Source organism: Mycothermus thermophilus, assembly GCF_041956435.1.
Source record: "Mycothermus thermophilus strain CBS 625.91 unplaced genomic scaffold VTJ04scaffold_2, whole genome shotgun sequence".
Lineage (NCBI taxonomy): Eukaryota > Fungi > Ascomycota > Sordariomycetes > Sordariales > Chaetomiaceae > Mycothermus > Mycothermus thermophilus.
This window is the reverse complement of record NW_027191428.1, coordinates 4935230-4956664: the sequence shown is the minus strand read 5'-3', so window position 1 is coordinate 4956664 and position 21435 is coordinate 4935230. Positions and strand designations below refer to the sequence as shown.

The following is a 21435-nucleotide window of genomic DNA, read 5'->3' as shown; positions in this document are numbered from 1 at the left end:
GGCGCCTCTGCCGTCCGTACACCATGTACGGCTACTCGTCGTCGTCCGAAACGGACGATGAGTACAGCTACCGCAAGGCCAAGAAGGCCGCTCCGCCGCCATCCAATTCCAATGACAACAACAAGAAGAAGCCCAAGCGCCGGGTGCCGCCCCAGCAGTCCATCAACCGCATCTGGAAGCGTTTCAGCAACAAGCGCTTCAGCAAGGCCCTCGCCGTCCTGCCCTTCGACCCCGTTCCGCCACCCACCATTTCCGACCGCTCCAACGAGCTGCTCAGCGCTGGCTACGAACGCGCCGCCGAGGAATGCCGCCGCAAAGTCCGCAAGATCATCCAGGAGTGCAAGAGGGTCAATATGCGGTACCGCGACCCCGGGTGGGATATTGTATGTAGTCTTTTCCCCTGCCCCGTCGCCATGTCATGCTATTGTGGACTCTAGTGCTAACAAGTGTATTTTGTATAGGACTGGGATCTGAAGATGGAAAAAGGCCACACCCTCAACAGCCTCGGCAAGACCAAGTTCGACCTCAGCATGTCCACCATGATGAACCCGAGCTCGATCGTGCCCAAGGCCGTCAAGCGCGTCCACGAGATCTTCGAGAACCCGACCTTCATGAAGAACGTCAGCGGGAGCGACGTCAAGCAGGGCAACCTCGGCGACTGCTGGCTGATGGCGAGCCTGTCGGGCCTGGCCAACGTCAAGGGCGGTATCCAGCGCATCTGCGTCGAGTACGACACCAAGATCGGCATCTACGGCTTCGTCTTTTATCGCGACGGCGAGTGGATCTACAGCATCATCGATGACAAGCTGTTCCTCAAGTCCCCATGCTGGGACTCGCCCAGCATGCAGCGCGACCTGCTGCAGCAGATCGACCGCGAGGACGTCGAGCGCGTTTACCGCAAGACGTACCAGACCGGCTCCAAGGCGCTCTTTTTCGCTCAGAATAAGGACCAGAACGAGACGTGGGTGCCGCTCATCGAGAAGGCGTACGCCAAGGCCCACGGCGACTATGCGTCGCTCTCCGGAGGCTGGATAGGAGAAGGCCTCGAGGACCTTTCCGGCGGCGTCACCACCGAGCTGCTCGCATCCGACATTCTCGACCTCGACGGCTTCTGGGAGAACGAGCTGAGCAAGGTCAACGAGGAGTTCCTCTTTGGCTGCAGCACGGGCCTCCTGGACGGCGGCTACGGCGACCGCGACGGCATCGAGGAGGGCCACGCCTACGTGGTCATGGAAGCGCGCACCCTCAAGAACGGCACCCGCCTCGTCAAGCTGCGCAACCCTTGGGGCAAGACCAAGAAGGGCATCTGGGAGGGCGCCTGGTCCGACGGCTCCAAGGAGTGGACCACCGAGGTCCAGGAGGAGCTGGGCCACCAGTTCGGCAGCGACAGCGTCTTCTGGATCAGCTACGAAGACCTGCTCCGGAAGTACCAGCACTTTGACCGCACCCGCCTATTCCGCGACCCGGACTGGCGGTGCTGCCAGCGCTGGATCGGCGTCGACGTGCCCTGGAAGCCGCAGTACCATGAAAAATTCCAGATCAAGCTGACCCGCGAGACGCCCCTGGTCATCGTGCTCAGCCAGCTCGACAACCGCTACTTCAAGGGCCTGCAGGGCCAGTACTCCTTCCGCCTGCAGTTCCGCGTGCACGAGGTCGACCGCCCGGACCCGGAGGACTACATTGTCCGCAGCCACGGCAACTACCTGATGGACCGGTCGGTGGCCGTCGAGCTGCCGTCCATGCTTCCCGGCACCTACAGCGTCTTCATCAGCGTGGCCGGCGAGCGCAACCCGGACGCGCCCAGCGTCGAGGAGGTGGTCAAGCGCGAGTGCAAGAAGCGCGTCGAGAACGAGAAGCTCGCGCAGGTCGGCTACGCGTACGACTTGGCGCACAGCAAGGCCGCGGCGCACCTCGAGGCGGTGCGCAAGGCGCGCAAGCGCGCGGACCAGAAGAAGGCCAGCGAGGCCCGCAAGGCGGAACGCCACCGCCTGTGGGAGAAGCGGCACCTCAACCGCGAGATCACGCGCAAGCAGTGCCGCAAGAACAACGCCAAGCTGGAGGCGAAGCAGGCGGCGAGGGAGGCCAAGCGCAAGGCGGAGGAGGAGAAGAAGAAGGCGGAGGAGGAAAAGAAGAAGAAGAAGGAGGAGAAGAAGAAGAAGAAGGAAGAGGAGAAGAAGAAGGCAGAGGAGGAAAAGAAGGCCGCCGAGGAGAAGGCCAAAGCGGAGGAAGCCGCTCGGCAGAAGAAGGACCAGGCTGTCCAGACCGAAGATCTGGAGGAGCAGTCCGCCGACAAGGACACCACCGCGAAGGCGGAAGGCGACGAGGCCGCCTCCGAGTCAGCGGCCGCACCTGCAGCTGACGACTCGTCCGCCGACTCAACGCCGATCCACACGCCGCTCCAAACTCCGAAGTCCGAGGCAGCCGTGCAACCGTCTGCTGAGAAGACCGACCAGGCCTCCGCGGACGATTCCAAGGAGAAGACCGACGACAAGGCAGAGAAGGCTTCTTCTGAGACCGACAAGAATGATGCTTCCAAGGACGACGCGAAGTCGGACGACCCCGAGAAGCCCAAGGAGGAGACCAAATCCGAAGACACCAAGGATGAGACCTCCAAGACCGACCCAGCGTCCGCCAGCACCTCCTCTACCACCACCCCAACCCCAACCCCCAAGACCGACGCCTCCTCCACGCCCAGCACCGAGGACAAAGACACCGACAAAGTCCCCGTCCCGCCCGCCGACGAGACCAAGAAGGAGGACACGAAGGACAAGCCCTCCGACGCTAAGGACAGCGGAGCTAAAACCTCCGACGGCTCTAAGATCTCCGGCGGCCCACCCCCCTCCTCGTCCCAACCGCCCGAGGACAACAACAAGAAGTCACCGAACATGTACGTCACCTCGGACGGCGAAACCAGCGCCTCGCCCATCTCGGACTGGGAGGCGCTCTACAGCAGCGACGACATGACGCGCAAGCCGCGCATCGCGGGGTCCGCCGCCAACGCGGCGCTCGCCAACAAGTACCGCGAGGAGACCGAGGACGAGAACGAACCCGACCCGTGGAACGCGATTTGCGTGGTGGGTCTGCGCGTCTACTCCAAGGACGAAGGGCTCGAGCTGCGCGTGGTGATGGAGGGCGGGGAGCTGGAGGAGGGAGGGATGGGCGAGAAGGGCGGGGTGGATCTGGATAATGCGCAGGCGAATGCGGGTGGGGCGAGGGCGACGCCCGGGGAGAAGAAGGAAGGGGAGGAGGAGGAGTATGAGGGGGATAGTGAGGAGGATGGGAAGAAGAAGAAGAAGAAGAAGAAGGCGAAGAAGGGGAAGAAGAAGGGGAGCAAGAGCGGGTCGAGCTCAAGCTCAAGCTCGAGTGACTCGAGTGAGTCGAGCAGTTCGAGCAGCTCGAGCAGCTCGAGCGAATCGGAAGAGGAGGAAAAGAAGGTGGTTGAGGAGGGTAAGAAGGAAGAGAAGAAGGAAGAGAAGAAGGAGGATAAGAAGGAAGATAAGAAAGAGGAGGAGAAGAAGGAGGAGAAGAAGGAGGAGAAGAAGGAGGAGGAGGTGAAGGAGGAGGTGAAGGAGGACAAGAAGGTCGAGAAGGAGGAAGAGAAGAAGGTGGAGGATCAGGGCGAGATGACCGACGCTTCGGATGCTACCGTTCTCAAGGGCAAGACCGACGACGAGTACGAGACGGCGGTCGAGACCCTCGGGGAGTAGTAGGTGAGGAGTCATGGTATGCTGGATACCCTTTGCTCACTATACTAGACTGCACCTAGAATGTTTTGGTGGGAGGCCGTTTGCTTGGAGAATGAGCGGTGGTGTTGGGAGTCTTTGGCTTGGCGGGGTTGTGGTAGGTCATGGCGTACTTGGTTGCGATGCATTCCACTCAATCTGGTAGCTTGCTATCTAGATAATTAAACGGATATCTTCTCAAACAGACTGGGCGACAGATGACTCGTGAAATTAGTGCCATGACCCGTGGTGCATCGGTATCCCACACTGGTTATTACTCATTCATCGACAGAGATCAACCATCCGCAGTAGACATGCCTTCCCATTGCCCAGAGACACATAGTTCAGGATATCGATCGCCATTACATTACCCAATTGTAGACATTACATACGATCCTCTATCTATACCTTGATCCCTCATGTACCTCCACATCACTTCTCCCCACCCTGTTCCGGCTTTGACTGTCCATTTCCTCCCGCTGGAGCGGCCGCCTCTGAAGACTCAGCCTTCTCCGTCATAAACCCTGAACGATCAACTTCCTTCCCCTTCGGCTCCGCTGGCGGCTGCGGCTGCTTCTCAGCCTCCGGCGCGGCTGCGTCGGTCGACAGCGCTGAGACGGCCGCTTCCGAAACAGCGTCGGAGACAGCAAGCGGCGACGGTGTCCTGATGACCGGAACAGCCGGGGCTGAAGTTGTCGTCGTCGTGTCTGCTGCAGGCGGCTCCGACCCCTCCTGAATCACCGGCAATCCTCTCGGGGACGGAAGAGGCGAGCTGCCAGCCGGCGGGGTGTTCGTGCCGCGAGTTGGCGTTGAGGATCCTGAGGATCCTGACGAAGAGGACGAACGCCCGGAGATGTTGCTCTCCGCGTCGGTCTCCTTCTTCGGGCCGTCGCCGCGGCGCAGGCGCAGGAAGATGAGGATGCCGCAGGCGATGCCGGCAAGCACCAGGACGCCGAACGTGACGCCAACGCCAATGGCAATCTTGGCAAACTCGTTTTGGCCGATGTTGTCCGAGTTGGAGTTTCGCGACGAACCCGACCCTGACCTAGGGCCTGAGCCGCCCGACCCGGAACCCCACCCATCGTCTCCCGACCTCCAACTGTTGCAAATTATGCTGTAATACTCATCAGAGTTGTCGCAGTAGACCGTCTCGGCAGGCAGGAGAGCACCGTAGGACTCAACGGCCACAATGTCAGGAGACGGTGCTTTGGAGCCGGGAGACGGAAACTTGGCCGGCGCGATGCCGATGGCTTGGTTGATAAGGTCAAAGGCGAGGTAGGTACGGCGCAGGACCAGGCTGCCGAGATTGAACGTAGTACCGACGCTGGTGTAGCTGGATGACGAGCCGGCGCGTTTTTGGATGGCAAAGAAACAATTATTGCCACTAGGTTCATAGCCGCTATAGACGCCCACGATTCCCCGCGGGGCGACGAGGTCGGCGAGCTCTGCGGTCACCTTGGGTCCGCCAGGACCACCAAGTTCGAAAACGAAGGAAGCGCCGCCGTCTTTCCCGGCGTCGCAGGCGATCGTGTATGCGCCCATGGTCTTGTTGTACTCGGCGCCGGCCATGTCGGCGATGGTCTCGACGAGGGTTTCGGGGAGGAAGGACAGAACCTGTCCGGGACCGATGACGACATCGACAGGGAAGTCGTTGGTGCGGATGGCTGGCATGGGTTCGCCCGAGGACGAGGTGCCGTTGATGGAATGCACCCAAGTGAGGAAGCCATATGGAGAGTTGTAATATGTCGAGTCGCGCCACCCTGACTCGATGAGGACCAGGTCGCCCGTGTAGCGGGAGCGGTCGACGGCACCGAGCAACAGACTGCCAGACTGGGCGCTGGGGTCATCAAGCCACATGCTGTAGACCTTGGAGGCAATCTTGCCCGAGGAGACGAGGCGATCCAAAAAGTTGGGATAAATTCCCACGTCGTCATAATAATAAGTCGAAACGTTGTGACCGAGGCCGAGGACGCCGATCCAGCGGTCAGCGGTGTAAGCGATGCCCATGGGATAATCATCAAGGACAATATCGCCGACGGTGAGGCGGTCTGTCATGTTGTAGACGCCTGCGAAAAAATTGTCCAGACCATCGATGCTGAAGCTCTTGTACTGGTGGTTCGGAGGGAGGTAGGTGGTGGAGAGAGACTTGTTGTAGCTGCCCCATTTGCACAAGGACTCGGTACGCTCCTCGAAGTCGTAGTAGTCTTCATAATTATCCCCGTAATACTCCTTGTAGTACCAGGTTGGCGTGCACTCAAACGTGTTTGCGTCCGGGACCCAAGTGTGGCCGGTCGAGGGGGAGATGACGAGGGAAAGTTTCTGAGGGGGCTCGCCCACGGTGACATTGATGGCATAGGGATAGACAGGCGCTCCGAAAGCGGCCTCCACCGAGGCGCGAGCGTCGATTGCCTTGGGCGGGTGGTGTTGGGCAAAGGGAAGCCGCACATGCTGGGCGGCAGCTTGGAGGACGCACGCAACGGCGACGAGCGCCGAGGAACGTAATGAGGGTGTCATGGCGGACGACGTAGACAGGCAAAGCTGTCAAAGAGTGACTGGTTCAGGGGAACCAAAACAACGGACACCGCGTGGAAAAAAAGGAATGGACGTCGACTCAAGTCGACATATGGTTGGGGGATGCTAAATAACGAACGACATAACGGATGGATGACTCCCTCAAAGAGACATGAGAGCCAGCCGCAGGCAGAAAGACGGAGGAGGGAATGTGGTGAGTTTTCAAGCCCCTTGGGTGCCTGGCCGAGGTTCCACTGCGAAGATCAAGGCCGGCATTTTTGGTGTGAAGTGAAAACGCTAGCGACGGCGGGAAATTGGCAGAGCACGGCCCACATAGCTGTTGGTGCCGCAACGCGATGGTTGGTACCATGATGGATGAGAAGTGAAGATGGCTGGCATTATATGGCAAAGGGGTTGCGGAACTTGGAGTTGAGCTTGGAGTCGAGGAGAAAAGAGATCTCTGAGGACTATCAATATTTCAGCGATATACACTCCGAATGCATTCCAACTCAACGCGTTTTTGTCCGTACGAGTCGGTGGTGATGATTGTGTCGGATGGCCAAGGCTGGCGACCCATCTGCTGGGAACTTGTGTTTGCGCTTGGGCAACAGCTCCGAAGCTCAAGAAATCGGCGGATCCGCTGGATGGAAATGATGGCCGCTGCGGAATAGGAAAGGGGCTGATGTTTTGGGCGGAGGACAAACCGAAGACAAACAGCACACTGACGTTCTCATTGTCCATTCACACTCTCCCGCTGAGATCTGTCCGAGGCTGATGCTTGTCTGAGTCGAAGGACAAAAATCCGTAAAATGCCCAAAATGGAAACACCTCTTCCACTTCTTCCACGCACCTGGTTCCACCAACCCCTGGCTACTGGGCCCACTTTGGGCTCATCGGGAAAGTGGGCCACCCCGCTTCGGGTCCCGTCTCCGTGGGCCCTGTCCGTGTCTCATCGCGGGGCTCTCGGGCTCTGCACCCTGGAGACTAGCAAGCCCAAAAACATCAACATCAACAAGAAGTCCAACACCTCAAGATTATCCCAGGTAGCAGAGACCCCGTGAGTCTGGGCACCACGCCAAACTAGACGGGCACCATGCAGTCCGGCATCTCGGGTATGCGGTCCTGAACTCCTCTGTCACTTGGCATCCTGCCTGCCCCGGGCACCTAACCAACAACCTGGAAACTAACCCCGTCCTTCTTACAGCCTCCCAGGAGCTGGTCTCCCAATTCAACGAGCTTCTGACTTCTGACAAACACTTCGGCCTTCTCATCACCATCTCCTCCGAGCAACTCAAGCCTGTCCAACTCCTGACTCCGGCCGCCGCCACCTTTGCCTCCAGCGTCGACACCCTCCTGGCCCCTCACATCAAGCCCAATGAGCCTCTCTATGTCATCCTGCGCCGCTACCCCTCGGCCCCGGCCTTGGTAGCCGTCACATACGTGCCCGACACGGCTCACGTGCGCCAAAAGATGCTCTTCGCCTCCACCCGTCTCACCCTCGTGCGCGAGCTGGGCAGCGAACACTTCCGCGACACCTTCTTTGCCACCACCGCTGACGAGTTGACTCCGGCCGGCTTCGAGCGTCACGATGCCCACCTTGCCCTGGAAGCTCCCCTGACCGAGGAGGAACAGAGTCTGGGTGCCGTGCGCCGCGCAGAGCAGGAGGCCGGCATGGGCACCGCTGTCCGCGAGATACACATGAGCAAGAACATGCCCACGCAACTGGCGGACAATGCCTTGCAGGCCCTGAAGGACCTGGCCGCTGGCGGCTCCCGGTCCCTGGTTATGCTGGTGGGTGCTAACCCTGTCCGGTCTAATCGGCCTGTAAACAAGATAATGGCGTGTGCTGATGACCTGTTCAGAAAATCAACCCGGACACCGAATCTGTCGAGTTGGTCCCAGATACCTTCACCCCATCATCCATTCCCGAGCTTGTGAGCGCCATCTCGCCATCCGAGCCTCGGTTTACCTTCTACCGCTTCACCCACACCCACAACGGCGTCGAGTCCAGTCCGCTGCTCTTCTTCTACACATGTCCCAGCTCCTTCAGCACCAAAGCGATCAAGTTCCGGATGATGTACCCGCTGATGAAGCGGGCCGTGCTCTCCATCGCCGAACAGGAAGCCAAACTGGTGGTGGACAAGAAGTTCGAAGTCGAGGATGTTTCGGAGATCTCAGAACAAAGCGTCCTGGATGAGCTTCATCCCAAGGTCGAGGTGAAAAAGGCGTTTAGCAGGCCCAAGCGTCCGGGCAGGTGATGTCAATGTTGCGTTCATGGATGATGGCTCATGCCTACTTAGAGAAGTGGAAATAAAAGGTTCCACCATTTGGCCGTTCCATTGTGTCCTTGTGTTTCCTGTCTAAAGGGGGCAGTTGAACTAGAATCTTAGGCCTCATGAAGTGCAGAGCTCTCAAAACGCAGAATTGCCATTCCAGCGAAATATCATTCTTTTTTCAATACTACGACTCACATTTCTGACACAAGCGCGGCATCACCATCCAGGAGAATCCAATCAATCGTTCACCTCAAAACAGACTCCGCACGTCTCGCGAAGCCCCTCGTAATACCTACCACTTATGCATCGCCGCCGCGGCGTTATGCTCCTCGAGCATCCTCAGCGCCGCCACCCGGCGATCGGCAAGCAGGAACAGCTTGTCGGCCGTCAGCAGCGTGCCCCGGCGCGTCGCCAGCAGCTGCGCGCTCTTGAGCAGGTTCTTGATCTCGCGACCGTTGAGCGGGAGCGCCGCGAGCCGGTCGATGTCGGCGTCGGTCACCTGCACCACGGCCGGGGGGGTGCTTCCAGCCGTCTTGGAGGAGGACACTGCCGTCGCCCGCGCGAGGAAGTTCCGCCACACCTGGGCACGCGCTGGCGCTTCGAGGGGTTTGTAGGCCAGCAGCAGGTCGACGCGCGATTGGAAGGCGTGGTCGATGCGGGAGAAGCGGTTGGTGGTGAGGAAGAGGATGCCTTGGTAGTATTCGAGTTTGGTGAGGAAGACTGGAGGACAAAGAGGAGGCCGGGTTAGTTTTTCTTTTTGTCATGCATGATGGAAGATGATGATAGGTAAGAAATGTGGATTGGTGGACCGGATGGCTTACCAGAGACAAGCTCGTTGCGCTGCAGGCTGTCTTCCAACCGCGCCCCGAGGAACACGTCGGCCTCGTCCAGCAGGAGCATGGCGTTCCACAGGCGACAGAGCTCAAAGTCGTGCGTCAGGGTCGTCTCAACGGAGGAAGGGTCGGTGCCCAGCAGACCGGCGCTGGTGACGAAGAGAGGGACGCGGGCTCTCTCGGCCACTGGGGTAACGGGTTAGCTTTGACTGGGTCCCTGGGTACTCATATGTCTGTCTTCAGGGGGGTAAGGGGATGATAGAAGGTAGAAACGAACCTGCTTCGGCGGTGTATGTCTTGCCGACGCCAGGAGGTCCGAACATGAGGATGATGACACCGCGGCCTGGAGGGAGGAGCTCTGTGTCAGCGACGTAAAAGCAACGAGACAATAGTTGAGAATGTACCCTTCTCTGGCACGAAATCGTCAAACTCCACCCTAGCACTGGCCTTGCTCTCGACAAACTCCCAGGCCAGCTCCTTCTCGCCACCCGGCAACACCAAGTTGTCGAACATGGCGTCGTTCCAGACAATGTCTTGCAGTTTGTCGATGTCAAAGTATCCTGGGGAAAAGAAACCGTATTAGTACCTTGTTCTCTCTCAATGCGTTTGGTGCACATAGGCACTTACCCCATTTCTTCAGCTTCAGATCGAAGCCAATGACGCAGGGCGAGGCCATCAGAAGTTCCTGTTCCGTAAGCTCCAGCAGCTCTTCCACTCTCCCGTTCTTGGCCTTTGGAGAGGAAGTATCGGTCTTGTTGTTTTCATCCGTATTGGGTTCATCTTTGTTTTGGCTCTGAGTTTCCTCCGTGGTGGCATCCGACGACGAGCCTGAGGGGCGCGAGAGACACCGCAGCGAAGGCTTCTCGGCGTTAGTGCTCTTAAAGTAGGCATAGGCGTCGACAATGACCCGGCCGGTGGTCTGATGGATGGTAGGTAATCATGTCAGTTCTCAGGGAAAACCCGTGTCTTGATGATGACCGGAACCAGGTCAGGTACTTACCGACTCCTCAGTATATTCATACGGTTCGTCGCCACTCCCGATGGTCATCCTCGCTCCATCATAGTACCGGAACTGATACCCCCGCAGCTCCGCAAACTTCCTGCCGCGCGCCATCAGCCGTTCCCGTAGCGTGTCCGCGTCAGGCGCGAACGAGAGAGGATAGACGTCGAGCGACGTGACGCGACGCGTGCCCTTGAACGGCTTGATCCTGTACACGTACTCCCTCCACCCGCAGTACTCGCCGTTCCAGTCGACAAACTCACAGATGATCTTGAACCGGTCCGTGTCCTCGCTCTTGCACGCCTTGACGATGCGTCCGCAGACGGTCTGGCCCCATATCTCGTTCACGACCGCCTCGTTCGGCGGGAAGAGCTGCCAAAGCGCTTGGAAGGTCACCATACCCGTCTTGCGGATGGACTCGAGGTCGCTGAGGGAAGGGGCGAGCAGGGGCTCGAGGAACCGGATCAGCTCATCCACAACAGCGGGATCGGCCGAGGTAGCTTGGAGTTCCTTGATGCGACCCCAGCGATGGACCAGGGGACTGTAGGGAGGCTTGAACGTCCAGTGCTCGACTTCCAGGTCCAGGTCTTGGTAGCCCGCCAGAGCCTCGGTCAGGAAAGGCCGCATGCGGGGGCAGTTGACGGTGAAGGAGCTCGGCTCCCAGGCATCGTCAACCCAGGAGTGGCGAAGGACAATGCGTTTCTCTCTGGCCTCGGCCTCGATCGCGTCCGTCTCGTCTTGGACTCTGGGATAGGTAGACCAGCGAGCGGGACAGGAGCCGTAGTCGCAGACGTGATGGTACAGCTTGTGGACCACAGGTCCCGCGGACTGCCCGGTTGTGTCGCTCGCTTTGCTGGTATTGGCTTCGTCATTCTCAGGATTTTTGTTTGCGTCGCTGGAAGGTTCGGTAGTGTCGGTGGTGTCAATGACCATCTCGTCCACAGGTGAATCGTTGGTCTTGGACTCTTCAGCCGGATCAGACACGACATTTACATTTCCGGACGGCTCCTCGTCTGCTATGGTGCCGTTCTCCTGAACGGAGATGATGACCTCAACATCCGTGTCAGACGGGGTGGCTGTGACAATGGCCATGGTTGAGATTCAGGGGGCGTGTCAACAGACTGTCAACAAACTGAAGAATGAAGAGTGGTAAGTTCAAGGGAAGAAGGGACTGAGGAGATGTGTGTGTATGGATCATGGCAACGACCACCTGCGACTCTTCATGGCTCTATATACACTGCGAACGATATTGTTTCTATCCTCATCGTTGGGCATCCGTGTTACACACCTGGCGATTCCCAGTCCGCCAAGTTCCCAGCAGTTTTAGGCAACACCTCGACTGGATACTCGATGAATGCATGTATCTGCACGGCTTATGGTGACTCAGGATTCTCCACGAAGGGCCGCGAATAGTCAGGTTAAACATGGCTGCAGTTGGTTGAAGTCGTGCTGCAGATGGGAACCAGTTGCTGTAGGCCTCAGATCCATAGGCTTCATCAGGGGCTTAGCAGGGTTTGGGTTGGCGGACTTGATGCGGTGTCATCGACGTTGGGCCCCACGTCCCAGGCAGCAAAGCCATAATCGTAGTAGTACACAAACCATCGAATGCTTCCCCTTGCTGGCGAGGGAATGTTTAGAATGTGAATTTCTCTTACCGGTACTTAAGGGATGGGTGACACGGAGGGCCCGGGAAGAGCTCATGACAAAGCGCCATTGTTCTGCGATTTCTTCCCTGGGTTTGCACGACCTTCATGAGACTGTCTTGCGTTGGCACCTGCAACCAACCAGCTACGACAGGTGCCAACACCTGTAAATCTTCCGTAGTATAGTGGTTAGTATGTGAGCTTGTCACCGGACCTAGTCCTAGACATCGCTCGAGACCCGGGTTCAATTCCCGGCGGGAGAGATTTTTTTCGACTCTTTTTGTTTTTTCATTGCATTCTTGCGTTTCCTATTTTTCCTCATCATTCTCCTTAATGGCAGTTGGTATACATGTAGCGTTGCAAGACCACTTTCTCTTGTTGCACAAGGAACCACTCTGTACTCCGTACTCCATATGCCTGTGCACATTGCATCATCTCCCTCCCAATAAACAACCTGAACATGCCAGAGGTAGGCAACGATGTATCCAATTCCATGCATCGCAGTAGGTATCTGATTGATCATCGCGATCGAACCCTCATCAATATCTAGGTACAAGGAAATGAGGTTTGGCAAACACTATCCACAATTATCCAACCCCCCTCTAACAATATCCCATGGGATGTTCCCGTTCCCCTCTCAGCTTGCAGCCATAAGTTCAATGTGCTTGAGCTCGCTGTGAAACAAAAACGTCAGCCCAAGCCCGTTCATATGAAACATGCACCCAGAAAACAAAGGGGAGAGTTGTAGGACTTACTTCGACACCTGATCCCCAACCTTAATCGGCGGGTACTCCACCTCATCACCCTCATCGTATCCCTGAGCAACCTTCTCCGCGCGCAGCGCCCGCGCGCGCTCCGCCAGTTCCGGGAGCGGCGCGAGGTCAAAATCCGACGACAGATGCCAGAAAAACGTCGACGAAATCCGCACCAGCGGGCGGTCGGGGAACTTCTGGCGGCGCTCCTCGATGACGCGCAGCGTCTGGTCGTTGACCACCACCTCGTGGTACCCCGCCTTGATGAGCCCGCCCGTCATGTACTCGAGCTGCTTGCCAGCCTGCACGAGCAGGTAGTTACCCGGGGGGATGCGGACGGGGATCTTGCGGCCCGTGTTGCGCGCCCAGATGTGCAAGCCCGGGTACCGCGAGCGGCCGTGGATGGTGAGGAAGTTGAGATCGGTGTGGAATCCGGCGAGGATGGTGTCTTTTTTGCCGTATTTCTTCAGGCCGGAGGCTGTTGGGGCGAGGAGGTGGGGGCTATATGTGAGTGTGGTTTAGTTAGACACACAGTTGGGATTGCCCGAGACATGGAAAGGAGAGGTGGAAAGAGTCTAGGTGGTACAACTTACCCGTACCGCCCGGCGTCTTTGAAGGTGTCTGCCGGCAGTCCCAGGCCAACGGCCGCCATCTGGGTGAGCCCCTCGACGCTGTTCTTGTCAGCGACATGTTATCGTCCCAACAACAGGTGCGGTTTTGCCACTCACGCATTCTTCATGGATGTTCCCCACTGGTTCATCACCGGGGTCCAGCGCTCACGAATGTGCGGGGCCTCGGGGACGACATTGTCGGCGTTGAGCAGCGGGAACTGGGTCTTGTACGGCGGGGGCTCGACCATGCGCCAGAAGAAGCGGCACTTGGGGTCTGGGTGGTGGCCCGAGATGTCGAGGGGTCGCTCCGAGGGGGCCAGGCGCTCGATGACGCGCAGGCACGGCTCATCCACGGCGCACTTGGGCTTTTCCGTGTTTTCGAGCGTCACGCCGATCTGGTAGGCCAGCTCGGGCCGCTCGTCGCGCTTGAGGTCCGCCTCAGGCTGAGCAAAGTAGTCCTCGAGCAGGTCCAGGAACGTGTCGTTGTCGCTCTCGGATACGCGTGAGTCGTGCAGCACCAAGGCGCCGTAGGTGATGAGGGCGTCGGCGGCGCGGGCGCACTCGGCCTTCACCGCGTCTGAGTCACGGGGCTGCTGCAGGAAGACATCGAGGTCGATGATGGGGAGGTCCATAGACGTTTCTTGCGCCATGGTGGGGGATGGGATACCTCGGTTGGTGTCTTGGTGTTGGAGGTGGTGAGGGGCTCGAGACGGGGACGGGAGGGTGATTTGGGCAGTTTGCACGACACAAAAGGCGTGGAAGCTTTCAGCAGAGGGACTTTGACCCTTTTTGTTTCCAGGTTGTTTGTCTTCAAGTTGAAACGTCTATGTCAGGGTGTAATACTTCGTACTAGTACTTCAGTCAAGCCCATATCCATGCTCGGTGAGAGCGACGCGCTGCCGCTGCCCCTCCATCAGGAAGGTCTGCAAGTCTGCAACGGTTTGCCGGGAGCCCTGGAGCCCCCGCCTCGCTTTTCAGCGGGCCAAAAAATCGGGCACATGCACCCAAAGAGCAGGTCCAGAGCACTTGACACTGTCTAGGCGCTTCATTCGACCGTTTCATAGCGCGCCCGTCGCCGACTTCCGATCATGCTTGATCCAAAAACCGTTCGATGGCCCCACTATCATCTTCAGGAAGTATAGCTTGCGTGCGAATGCCGTTTTTCCAAGTTGTTGATTTGCCGGGATACCGAGGATCCATGATCGCCGTTGATGCCTGCTTGGTATCGAGCATAGAGAAGCGGTAAGATGGGGTCTAAAACGGCGATAACGGCGATTGAATATACATACTAGGTAATGATAAGATAAAAAGATAAACAAAAAAGGATGTGGAATGAGAAGAAAAAAAAGTTCCAAAAGAAATGGTCTCTCCCGCCGGGAATTGAACCCGGGTCTCGAGCGATGCCTAGGACCGAGGGCCCGGTGACAAGCTCACATACTAACCACTATACTACGGAAGACTTGCTGGTGTTGGCACCAGCCGTAGTGAGTTTGCAGCAGGGATCGGCCGCCAACCTTAAGAGGGCCCCGCCTCATGCCTCGATGAAAACACTATCACAGTCCGTTCCAACCTTTCCACATCTAGGCTTTGTGCAACACAATCGGCTAGCGAATTCTGATTCAACTGAGAAGACATATTGACGGGATGGGTCTCTTGATGCTGAAATGCCATGTTATGTGACAGGTCGCCGCGCAGACGCTGTCCAGGACACGCAGCGGATCTGATGACTTTGTATAACCTGGAATAGGGGATAAAGAATGATGATATCCTCTGTACCTGGATACAGACCACCTCCACCATCATTCTTCAATGTATCAACCTCAAAACATGCATCACGCCATCCCAAGCCTCCTCCGCAGCCAACAAAATCTGCCTCTCCGGCAGCAAGAACCCTCTCCCGGAGCCATAAAGCGCCCCAGCAACCGCAGCCAGAATCCCACCACCAGCAGCACCACCACCACCTGCTGCTACGGCACCACTTCCACCGCCATTACCTCCCCGTCCCCCGCCGCGCACACCCGGCCGCAGCTCAACCGTGTACGCAAACTCGGCGCCCAGCTCCTCAAACGCAAAGTCCAAGCTGTCCCCCGACGTGGGGTAGAGCATCTCGCAGGCCGTGCCGGCGAGGTAGTCAGCTCCGTGAGCGCGCGTCATCGCTCGCGCAAACTCGCCCGCCACCCAGCGGACCGCCGAGTGCGCATCGAGATGTTTCTTGCAGGAGTGTCCATATGCTGTTTGGAAGGGAAGAGAGTCAACAAGGCTGACTTCTTCAATCTGTGTGAATGAAGATGGATTTGACATACGATACAAAACAACCTGCCCATACGAATGCCAGTCCACAAACAGCCGAATACCCTGCCTCTGTGCAATGATGTGCAGCTCGACAGCCAAGGCGCGCGTCTCGGGAGCGTCGAGGGGGCGGTAGCCGCGGAAGGTGCTGCGGCAGGGTCGTGAAGACGACGAGCCGCCCGACTGGCCCCAGTGAGAGTCCCAGTTGCGGTTGAGGTCGCGCCCGACGCAGCGGGTGCCGCGCTGGCGCTGTCGATTCTTGCGCCAGAGTCGGTTGTGGGTTTGGGTGTAGACGAATCCTGTTTGTTACCATGTCCAGTCAGCAACAGCAAACGGAACATACTCAGACATGCTTTGGGACAAAATACCGTCCGGATTGACCACGGGAAAGATGTAAAACTCAAAACTGTCAAGCACCTCCTCGACAGCCGGGTCGCTGGTATATCCCGAGAGCAACCGGAAGGCGATGTGCTCGGTCACCATGGTGGTGATCCACTCCCGCGCGTGCATGGTCCCAAGGAATACCACAGCCGGCCGGTTTCCGGGCCCAGACTTGCCAAAGAGATGAAGACCCAGGATATCCCTCTTCTCGAAAGACCTCCCCGCAGAAAAGATTCGAGCTCTGGACCGGTACATCCCCGCCAACAACTGGAGGTACTCGACGTGCTCGTCGTAGTTGTGATAGGTCCTGAACCATGTCGGTGATACTGAGATATGGTAAGCCTAGAGTCAGAGAGACTCAGTGAGACAAATCTAGGGGTTGGGTACATTGACTCCCAGCAAGCCTATGTGATGGACGACTACTGGGTACCGGGCTCGAAATCACATGGATGAGATGGAAGAGAAACAATGTCCACAAAGACTTCATAGTAGCCGAGTAGCAGTACCTAGAGCCGTGGTAAGACGAGGTAGATTCCTAGAGTAATTAACATCCCAGGTACCTACCTAGCGACCTAGCTGACGGTTGTAGCCCAGGTGCCTAACCTATTGGAGGAAGAGTGCAGGTTGGCATTTGTTCACAAGACAGGATGATGCATGGCCATCATCCAGGCCGGCACTTGCCCAAGTCAACAAACAGAGCACGATATAGGTATCATTGAATGAACCTTCCCATCCCATCTAGCACCGTCGCCCTCCGAATCCGATTTTCCGGTGACCCAATCCCAGTTATACATGCCTTCCGTTCCCTGCGAACGCCTTGCGATGACAAAGATACCATACGTGGCCAACCAGGAGAAGAAAATGCAATAGCTTTTACACACTACCAATGGCTAAAACTATCTCTCGACACTGAACAAACCGCGCACCACTCGGGCAATAGGAGCGAACACTTCAATAGTAGAATTGTTGCTGGGCAGGCTGTCCCGGCGGTGGTTGGGCAAGAAAGTCGAACTTCATCGAGTCCAGGCCGGTGTTGAAAGGATCAGGGGATTCGGCAGAAATGTCAGCAGGGAACGAACGCTAGAGATGACAAGCTCGAATGGTAAACTACTCACCCCAAAAGATGGAGTCGTAGAGGTCCATCGGAGACATGTATGCCTGGTCAAAGCCGATGGATATTTCCGGTAGCGCTGGGCCGGATGCAGGTGGCGGTTGAGAATACGGGGCACTATTGATCATTGTAAGCATCTCTGCAGTGTATTCCTTCGCCACGACCGACAGCCGAGTGTACAAAGCAGAACACATACCTGGAAGAAAACTCTGTCGTCGCCGCCGACGCCGCGCCTTGCTGCTGCAGCTCCGTCATTGCGAGAGCGGCATTCTGGTGGGCATCCAAAGTCGTCGCCGGGACAGACCGCACGTCTGAGATTGGCGCGCCACTACTTCCCAAGGCACCCGGAGGCTGCGCGTATGGCAACGGGGTGCGCGGGACCGACGTGGCTCCCGAGATGCTCCGTTCCCGCTTCACCTGGGGTCCCACCACGGAGCCGTGATCGTAAATGTTCTTCAGCGCCTCCAGGGCGCGCGAGAGTGGCCCGGAGAGCTCGATGTCAAGGTCGGTCCTCCGAACCTGTGGCTGGGGAGGAGACGTTTGCTCGCTGGCGGCTGTTGCCGATAGGGCCGCGATGAGGTCTCCTTGTAACTGCCGGACCTCGGGGTCTGTTTTGGCCTCTCCAAGGATCCCCAGCAGGAGCGCCGACGACAGGCCGTGGTAGGTGAATGCCCACGACCGTGTCGGGATGACGGAAAGCTGGTGCATGGCCAGGAACATGCGGACGGTTTCGGCGAGGTTCTTCTTGCACCGGTCGGCGAGGAACTTTCTCTGCGCATCGTCGAGGTGGTTGCTTTCACGCCGCATCAGGGCTGGTCGGCAGCATACCGAAATGACAAAGGACGTGTGCAGGCGGATGGCAAAATATTGTAGGCGGTCAAGAGCTGACCTGCACATCTCCTTGTTTCGCAAGTGGACTGCGAGTTTGTTTCGGATGTTCTCGACCGCCTCGCAGTTGTCTAGGATTTGAGCATAGGTAACAGTTGCTAGGGCGTCTGGGTTGAGGCGAGAGGAGATGAAGTAGACGAGGTTAAACATGGCTTCGAGGTACGCCCAGCCATCTGTGTCCGCGTTGGGGGACATGGGTATGGGACAGCAGGGCATATTGGTCATGGGAGGCCTGTTCAGAGTCAGTAATATGGCACAAGGACAGAGAGGCAAGTGGGAGAGCACTCACCGGTCAAACGACAGCGATGTAAGCGTATCATGCCAACGGCAAGTCCACCTACGGCATGGTCAGAACATTGTCGAGAACAAGGGGAGAATACCGAATGTCCTTACCATAGCTTCCTCCTGGCCATCTCCTTCTTGACGGCATCGGGGCACTGTCGCCCGTCCAGGTGTTGCGCTTTGTGAAGGCCAAGTGACTGAGCTAGACGACAGGTGAGCCCGAGCAGGGCCCAGGAAGCTTCCGCTTTCATGTCGTTCACCAAGACAAAGCAGGTCATGAGCAAGGCCTGGATCGAGTCCAGATTGGGCCTGAAGTGCACTTGTAAGCATGGCTCAACAGGTGCGGGAAGATCAGGGGAGCATACCGAAGGAGGAAATTGCCTGCCCGCAAGAAGTGGAATGAGATCTGGATGTACTTTTGCGCGTCCCGTGTGCGCACATGGTAAGGCGAGTCATGGTACTGTGATCCAACGGCCAAGACGGCAAAGAGGACGGCTAACCAGGACGCTGAGACAGACTTGGTCGACTTGGTGGAGGCCCGGGCGTTCTTTGCGCGGTCTTCGAGATAGACCATGAGGCGGGATTCGAGGTCGTCAATGTCGATGACGAAGCCCCAGAACGGCTGGGGAATTTCCTTGTACGTGCGGAACAACCTGGATGGTGTGAGCAGCTGGTGATGCACTGAGGCCCGAGCCCGAGCATGGAAAGAAGGACAACCTACTTCATGACCTCACGGTCAGAAGGCAGTTCAGATGAGATATCGAGGGTGAGGCAGTTGAGATGGCGTGAAGACATCAGGGGAAAGGGGGCCGAGTTGTCGAGCCCCAACAGAGAACGCATGTCTCGGCGGATCTCGTTGCCTTCGTTGTGCTCGTTGACTGACGTTTGTTCTCGCAACAGGGCGGGTATGCTGTTCTGGCCGACATAGCGCGTTGTCTCGGCGTTTTCGGCATCTTAGGGACGGAGGTGAGTAAGAGATGTAGGGGTGGTGGGCTTGTGAGAGACCTACCATCGGCACTTATCCCTTCGCCAGCCTCATTGCTCTGATCCCGTGAATCCGGCCCGCCAGGAGAGCGTGCTCGCTTCTTGCTGGCCACAAGTCCGGGGCAATCACTTGAGATAGGCTTGCCGGTGGCGGTCCGATTGGGCTTGTAGGAGCATAGCTGGGGGTGCTCGCGCTTTTCGCAATTCTCGCATGGGCTCTTGTTGTCGCACTTAACCTTACGCTGGCGGCATGGCCAACATGCGGTGCCTGGGACGCCAATGGTATAAGCATCTTGCGGGGGGTGGTATGTACAGTATGTACCTCTGGGTGAGGAGAGAGGGGGAGGGGGTGCGCGCAACCTAGATCTGCTCGCCGTATCGCGAAACGCGAGGGCTACGTACTGCTGCTGCTCGCTCGGCAGCATCCGATTCCACTTGGCTGGACGCGGCGGGGCTCGGGATCAGGACGGCCCACTTACCGTAGCGCACCTTGCGGTGAGAATGGATAATGCGGCTTGCCTCCTCCGGCGTCAGATGCTCGACGCTGGGACTGCCCCGGGGTTCTGGGCCCGAAGACATGATCGAGCACGAGTCCTCCAAGGAGGGAGGATTGTGGAGTGAGGGCCGGTCGACGTTGGGAGGCTCAAAGGAAGGACAGGACTTCCCGGGGAACCCAGAGATGCCGGGCCGGGATTGGTGATGGAAACCCGAAAAGGGCCGTTGACCACCCGATGGGTTCGGCAGCAACGGCAGTTCCGGCCGGTTGGGGCGAGGTTGAGGGGATCCTTGGAGAAGTGGATCACGAAATAGCTATCACAGGGCGGGCCCAGGAGCTATAGGGAGCTATGGAGCCTTGGGAGTTGTTTGCAAGGCGAGAAACCTGGAAAGCGGCGACGCATGGACCGGGCCGAGTCCGCCGATGGTTGTAGTCGGCCTCGGGAGCACAATGGCGAGTGGTGCGAAGCCCGGGAATTTCCTGGAAGATGGATGGGTGTGGATGTTCGTTCACTTGAACACCGATGCTGGGCCGAAGCTGCGAGCTCGGGGCTTTTTCACTCCATTGGAGACCAAGACATAGCGATCGAGGAGCTGCAGGCCGACAAGGGGCAGTGTGGGGTAGCTATGCGGAAGAGGAACAGCGGCTATCCTTCTGTGCTGAGATGCCATCGTGATGAGGGCCATGACTGGAAGCTTGGCCTGCGTGGGGGGCCGGAACGGGGGCCGTCGAGACTTGCGTCATTGTGGCTCGCTCCACTTCCACCGCACCACATCCAGCATCTGCTGGCGAGATATAAAAGTTTTGGGATGGGATGGCTGGGCTGAAGATGTTCTCCTGTCCAGTATGGCAGACATGGAGCAAACAAGTGAAGATGCAGCCATGAGGCCCGCCACAAAGTATCGAGGCTCGAGGATACCACGAGGCCTGCCGCATCATTAAAAGCCTTCCCAAACTATGTGCATACCTGAGGGAGTACTGTACTCAATATGCAGGCCGAGATACCTGACCTCCCTACTCTATAATTACCTCGAGGCATACGGATTTGAGAACCCCCTCTCAAGTCCGCGACCGTCCCCAACATGTCATACATTATCGAGGCTGCGGCTGACAAAACTGGCCCAGTTGTCTCTGTATGCCCCAACTCAAGGGTTGTGGGGGTGTTGTGGATGTCCTTTCATCATTCCCATGCTTTTTGAAGTAGTTGGAATTAACGTTTCAAAGAAATAGGATTGAATCTGAGCTTCTTTCAGACCATGTGCCCTCGTTTCATCTCATGTCAGTTCGTCTTGTCCCATCGATTTCTGTTTGAACCGCCTCATCCCATCTCAAATCATTTCGATATTTGATCTGAAGAGTTCGGTTCGACGGCTGGTTGCTCTGGAGCCTCGCTGTGCAGGGGTCAGTGGTTCTCAACGCCATGCATGAGCGGCACGTCCGCCTCATGTCCACGACAGCAAATCCAGCATGGGATGAGACACCTGGGGAGTACATCTGTACTTGCGAGCCAGACACCAAACGATGTTGTCGGCCTAGCCTTACCTGTCAGCTTTCTGTCGCTGCAATCGCTTTCTCAGAACCGCATGTCTTTCTCTGTCGTCTCAAAGCCGGTGACGAGCTCGTTTGGCAGGGGTCCGGCTGGGCCGTGCGCTCGGG

At 57.6% G+C, this 21435-nt stretch overlaps 6 protein-coding genes and 2 non-coding genes across 8 annotated transcripts; 3 read left to right on the top strand and 5 right to left on the bottom strand.

Moving 5' to 3' along the window:
• Positions 1–23: 23 nt before the first annotated feature.
• On the top strand, positions 24–3707 carry VTJ04DRAFT_4010 (uncharacterized protein; the record flags this gene model as incomplete). Its single annotated transcript, XM_069361974.1, has 2 exons — positions 24–383; positions 462–3707. 2 exons carry the CDS (start codon positions 24–26, stop codon positions 3705–3707), a joined length of 3606 nt encoding a protein of 1201 aa, XP_069222530.1.
• A 447-nt stretch (positions 3708–4154) lies between these two features.
• Positions 4155–6236, bottom strand: VTJ04DRAFT_4009 (uncharacterized protein; the record flags this gene model as incomplete). Its single annotated transcript, XM_069361972.1, has 1 exon — positions 4155–6236. The coding sequence occupies one exon, from the start codon at positions 6234–6236 to the stop codon at positions 4155–4157; it is 2082 nt and encodes a 693-aa protein (XP_069222529.1).
• A 1090-nt stretch (positions 6237–7326) lies between these two features.
• Positions 7327–8491, top strand: VTJ04DRAFT_4008 (uncharacterized protein; the record flags this gene model as incomplete). Its single annotated transcript, XM_069361971.1, has 3 exons — positions 7327–7345; positions 7438–8024; positions 8096–8491. The coding sequence occupies 3 exons, from the start codon at positions 7327–7329 to the stop codon at positions 8489–8491; spliced, it is 1002 nt and encodes a 333-aa protein (XP_069222528.1).
• Positions 8492–8801: 310 nt separating this feature from the next.
• Positions 8802–11434, bottom strand: VTJ04DRAFT_4007 (uncharacterized protein; the record flags this gene model as incomplete). Its single annotated transcript, XM_069361970.1, has 6 exons — positions 8802–9229; positions 9331–9528; positions 9620–9685; positions 9747–9902; positions 9970–10261; positions 10343–11434. 6 exons carry the CDS (start codon positions 11432–11434, stop codon positions 8802–8804), a joined length of 2232 nt encoding a protein of 743 aa, XP_069222527.1.
• A 722-nt stretch (positions 11435–12156) lies between these two features.
• On the top strand, positions 12157–12248 carry VTJ04DRAFT_t41. Its single transcript has one exon. It is a non-coding gene; the product is annotated as a tRNA-Asp (tRNA).
• Positions 12249–12622: 374 nt separating this feature from the next.
• VTJ04DRAFT_4006 (uncharacterized protein) lies at positions 12623–13998 on the bottom strand (the record flags this gene model as incomplete). The annotated part of the gene is made up of 4 exons (XM_069361969.1): positions 12623–12659; positions 12741–13238; positions 13331–13408; positions 13466–13998. 4 exons carry the CDS (start codon positions 13996–13998, stop codon positions 12623–12625), a joined length of 1146 nt encoding a protein of 381 aa, XP_069222526.1.
• Positions 13999–14713: 715 nt separating this feature from the next.
• VTJ04DRAFT_t40 lies at positions 14714–14807 on the bottom strand. The gene has a single exon. It is a non-coding gene; the product is annotated as a tRNA-Asp (tRNA).
• A 347-nt stretch (positions 14808–15154) lies between these two features.
• On the bottom strand, positions 15155–19862 carry VTJ04DRAFT_4005 (uncharacterized protein; the record flags this gene model as incomplete). Its single annotated transcript, XM_069361968.1, has 11 exons — positions 15155–15579; positions 15652–15936; positions 16006–16344; positions 17134–17246; positions 17326–18249; positions 18307–18354; positions 18411–18608; positions 18665–18952; positions 19021–19252; positions 19309–19551; positions 19763–19862. 11 exons carry the CDS (start codon positions 19860–19862, stop codon positions 15155–15157), a joined length of 3195 nt encoding a protein of 1064 aa, XP_069222525.1.
• Positions 19863–21435: the final 1573 nt, after the last annotated feature.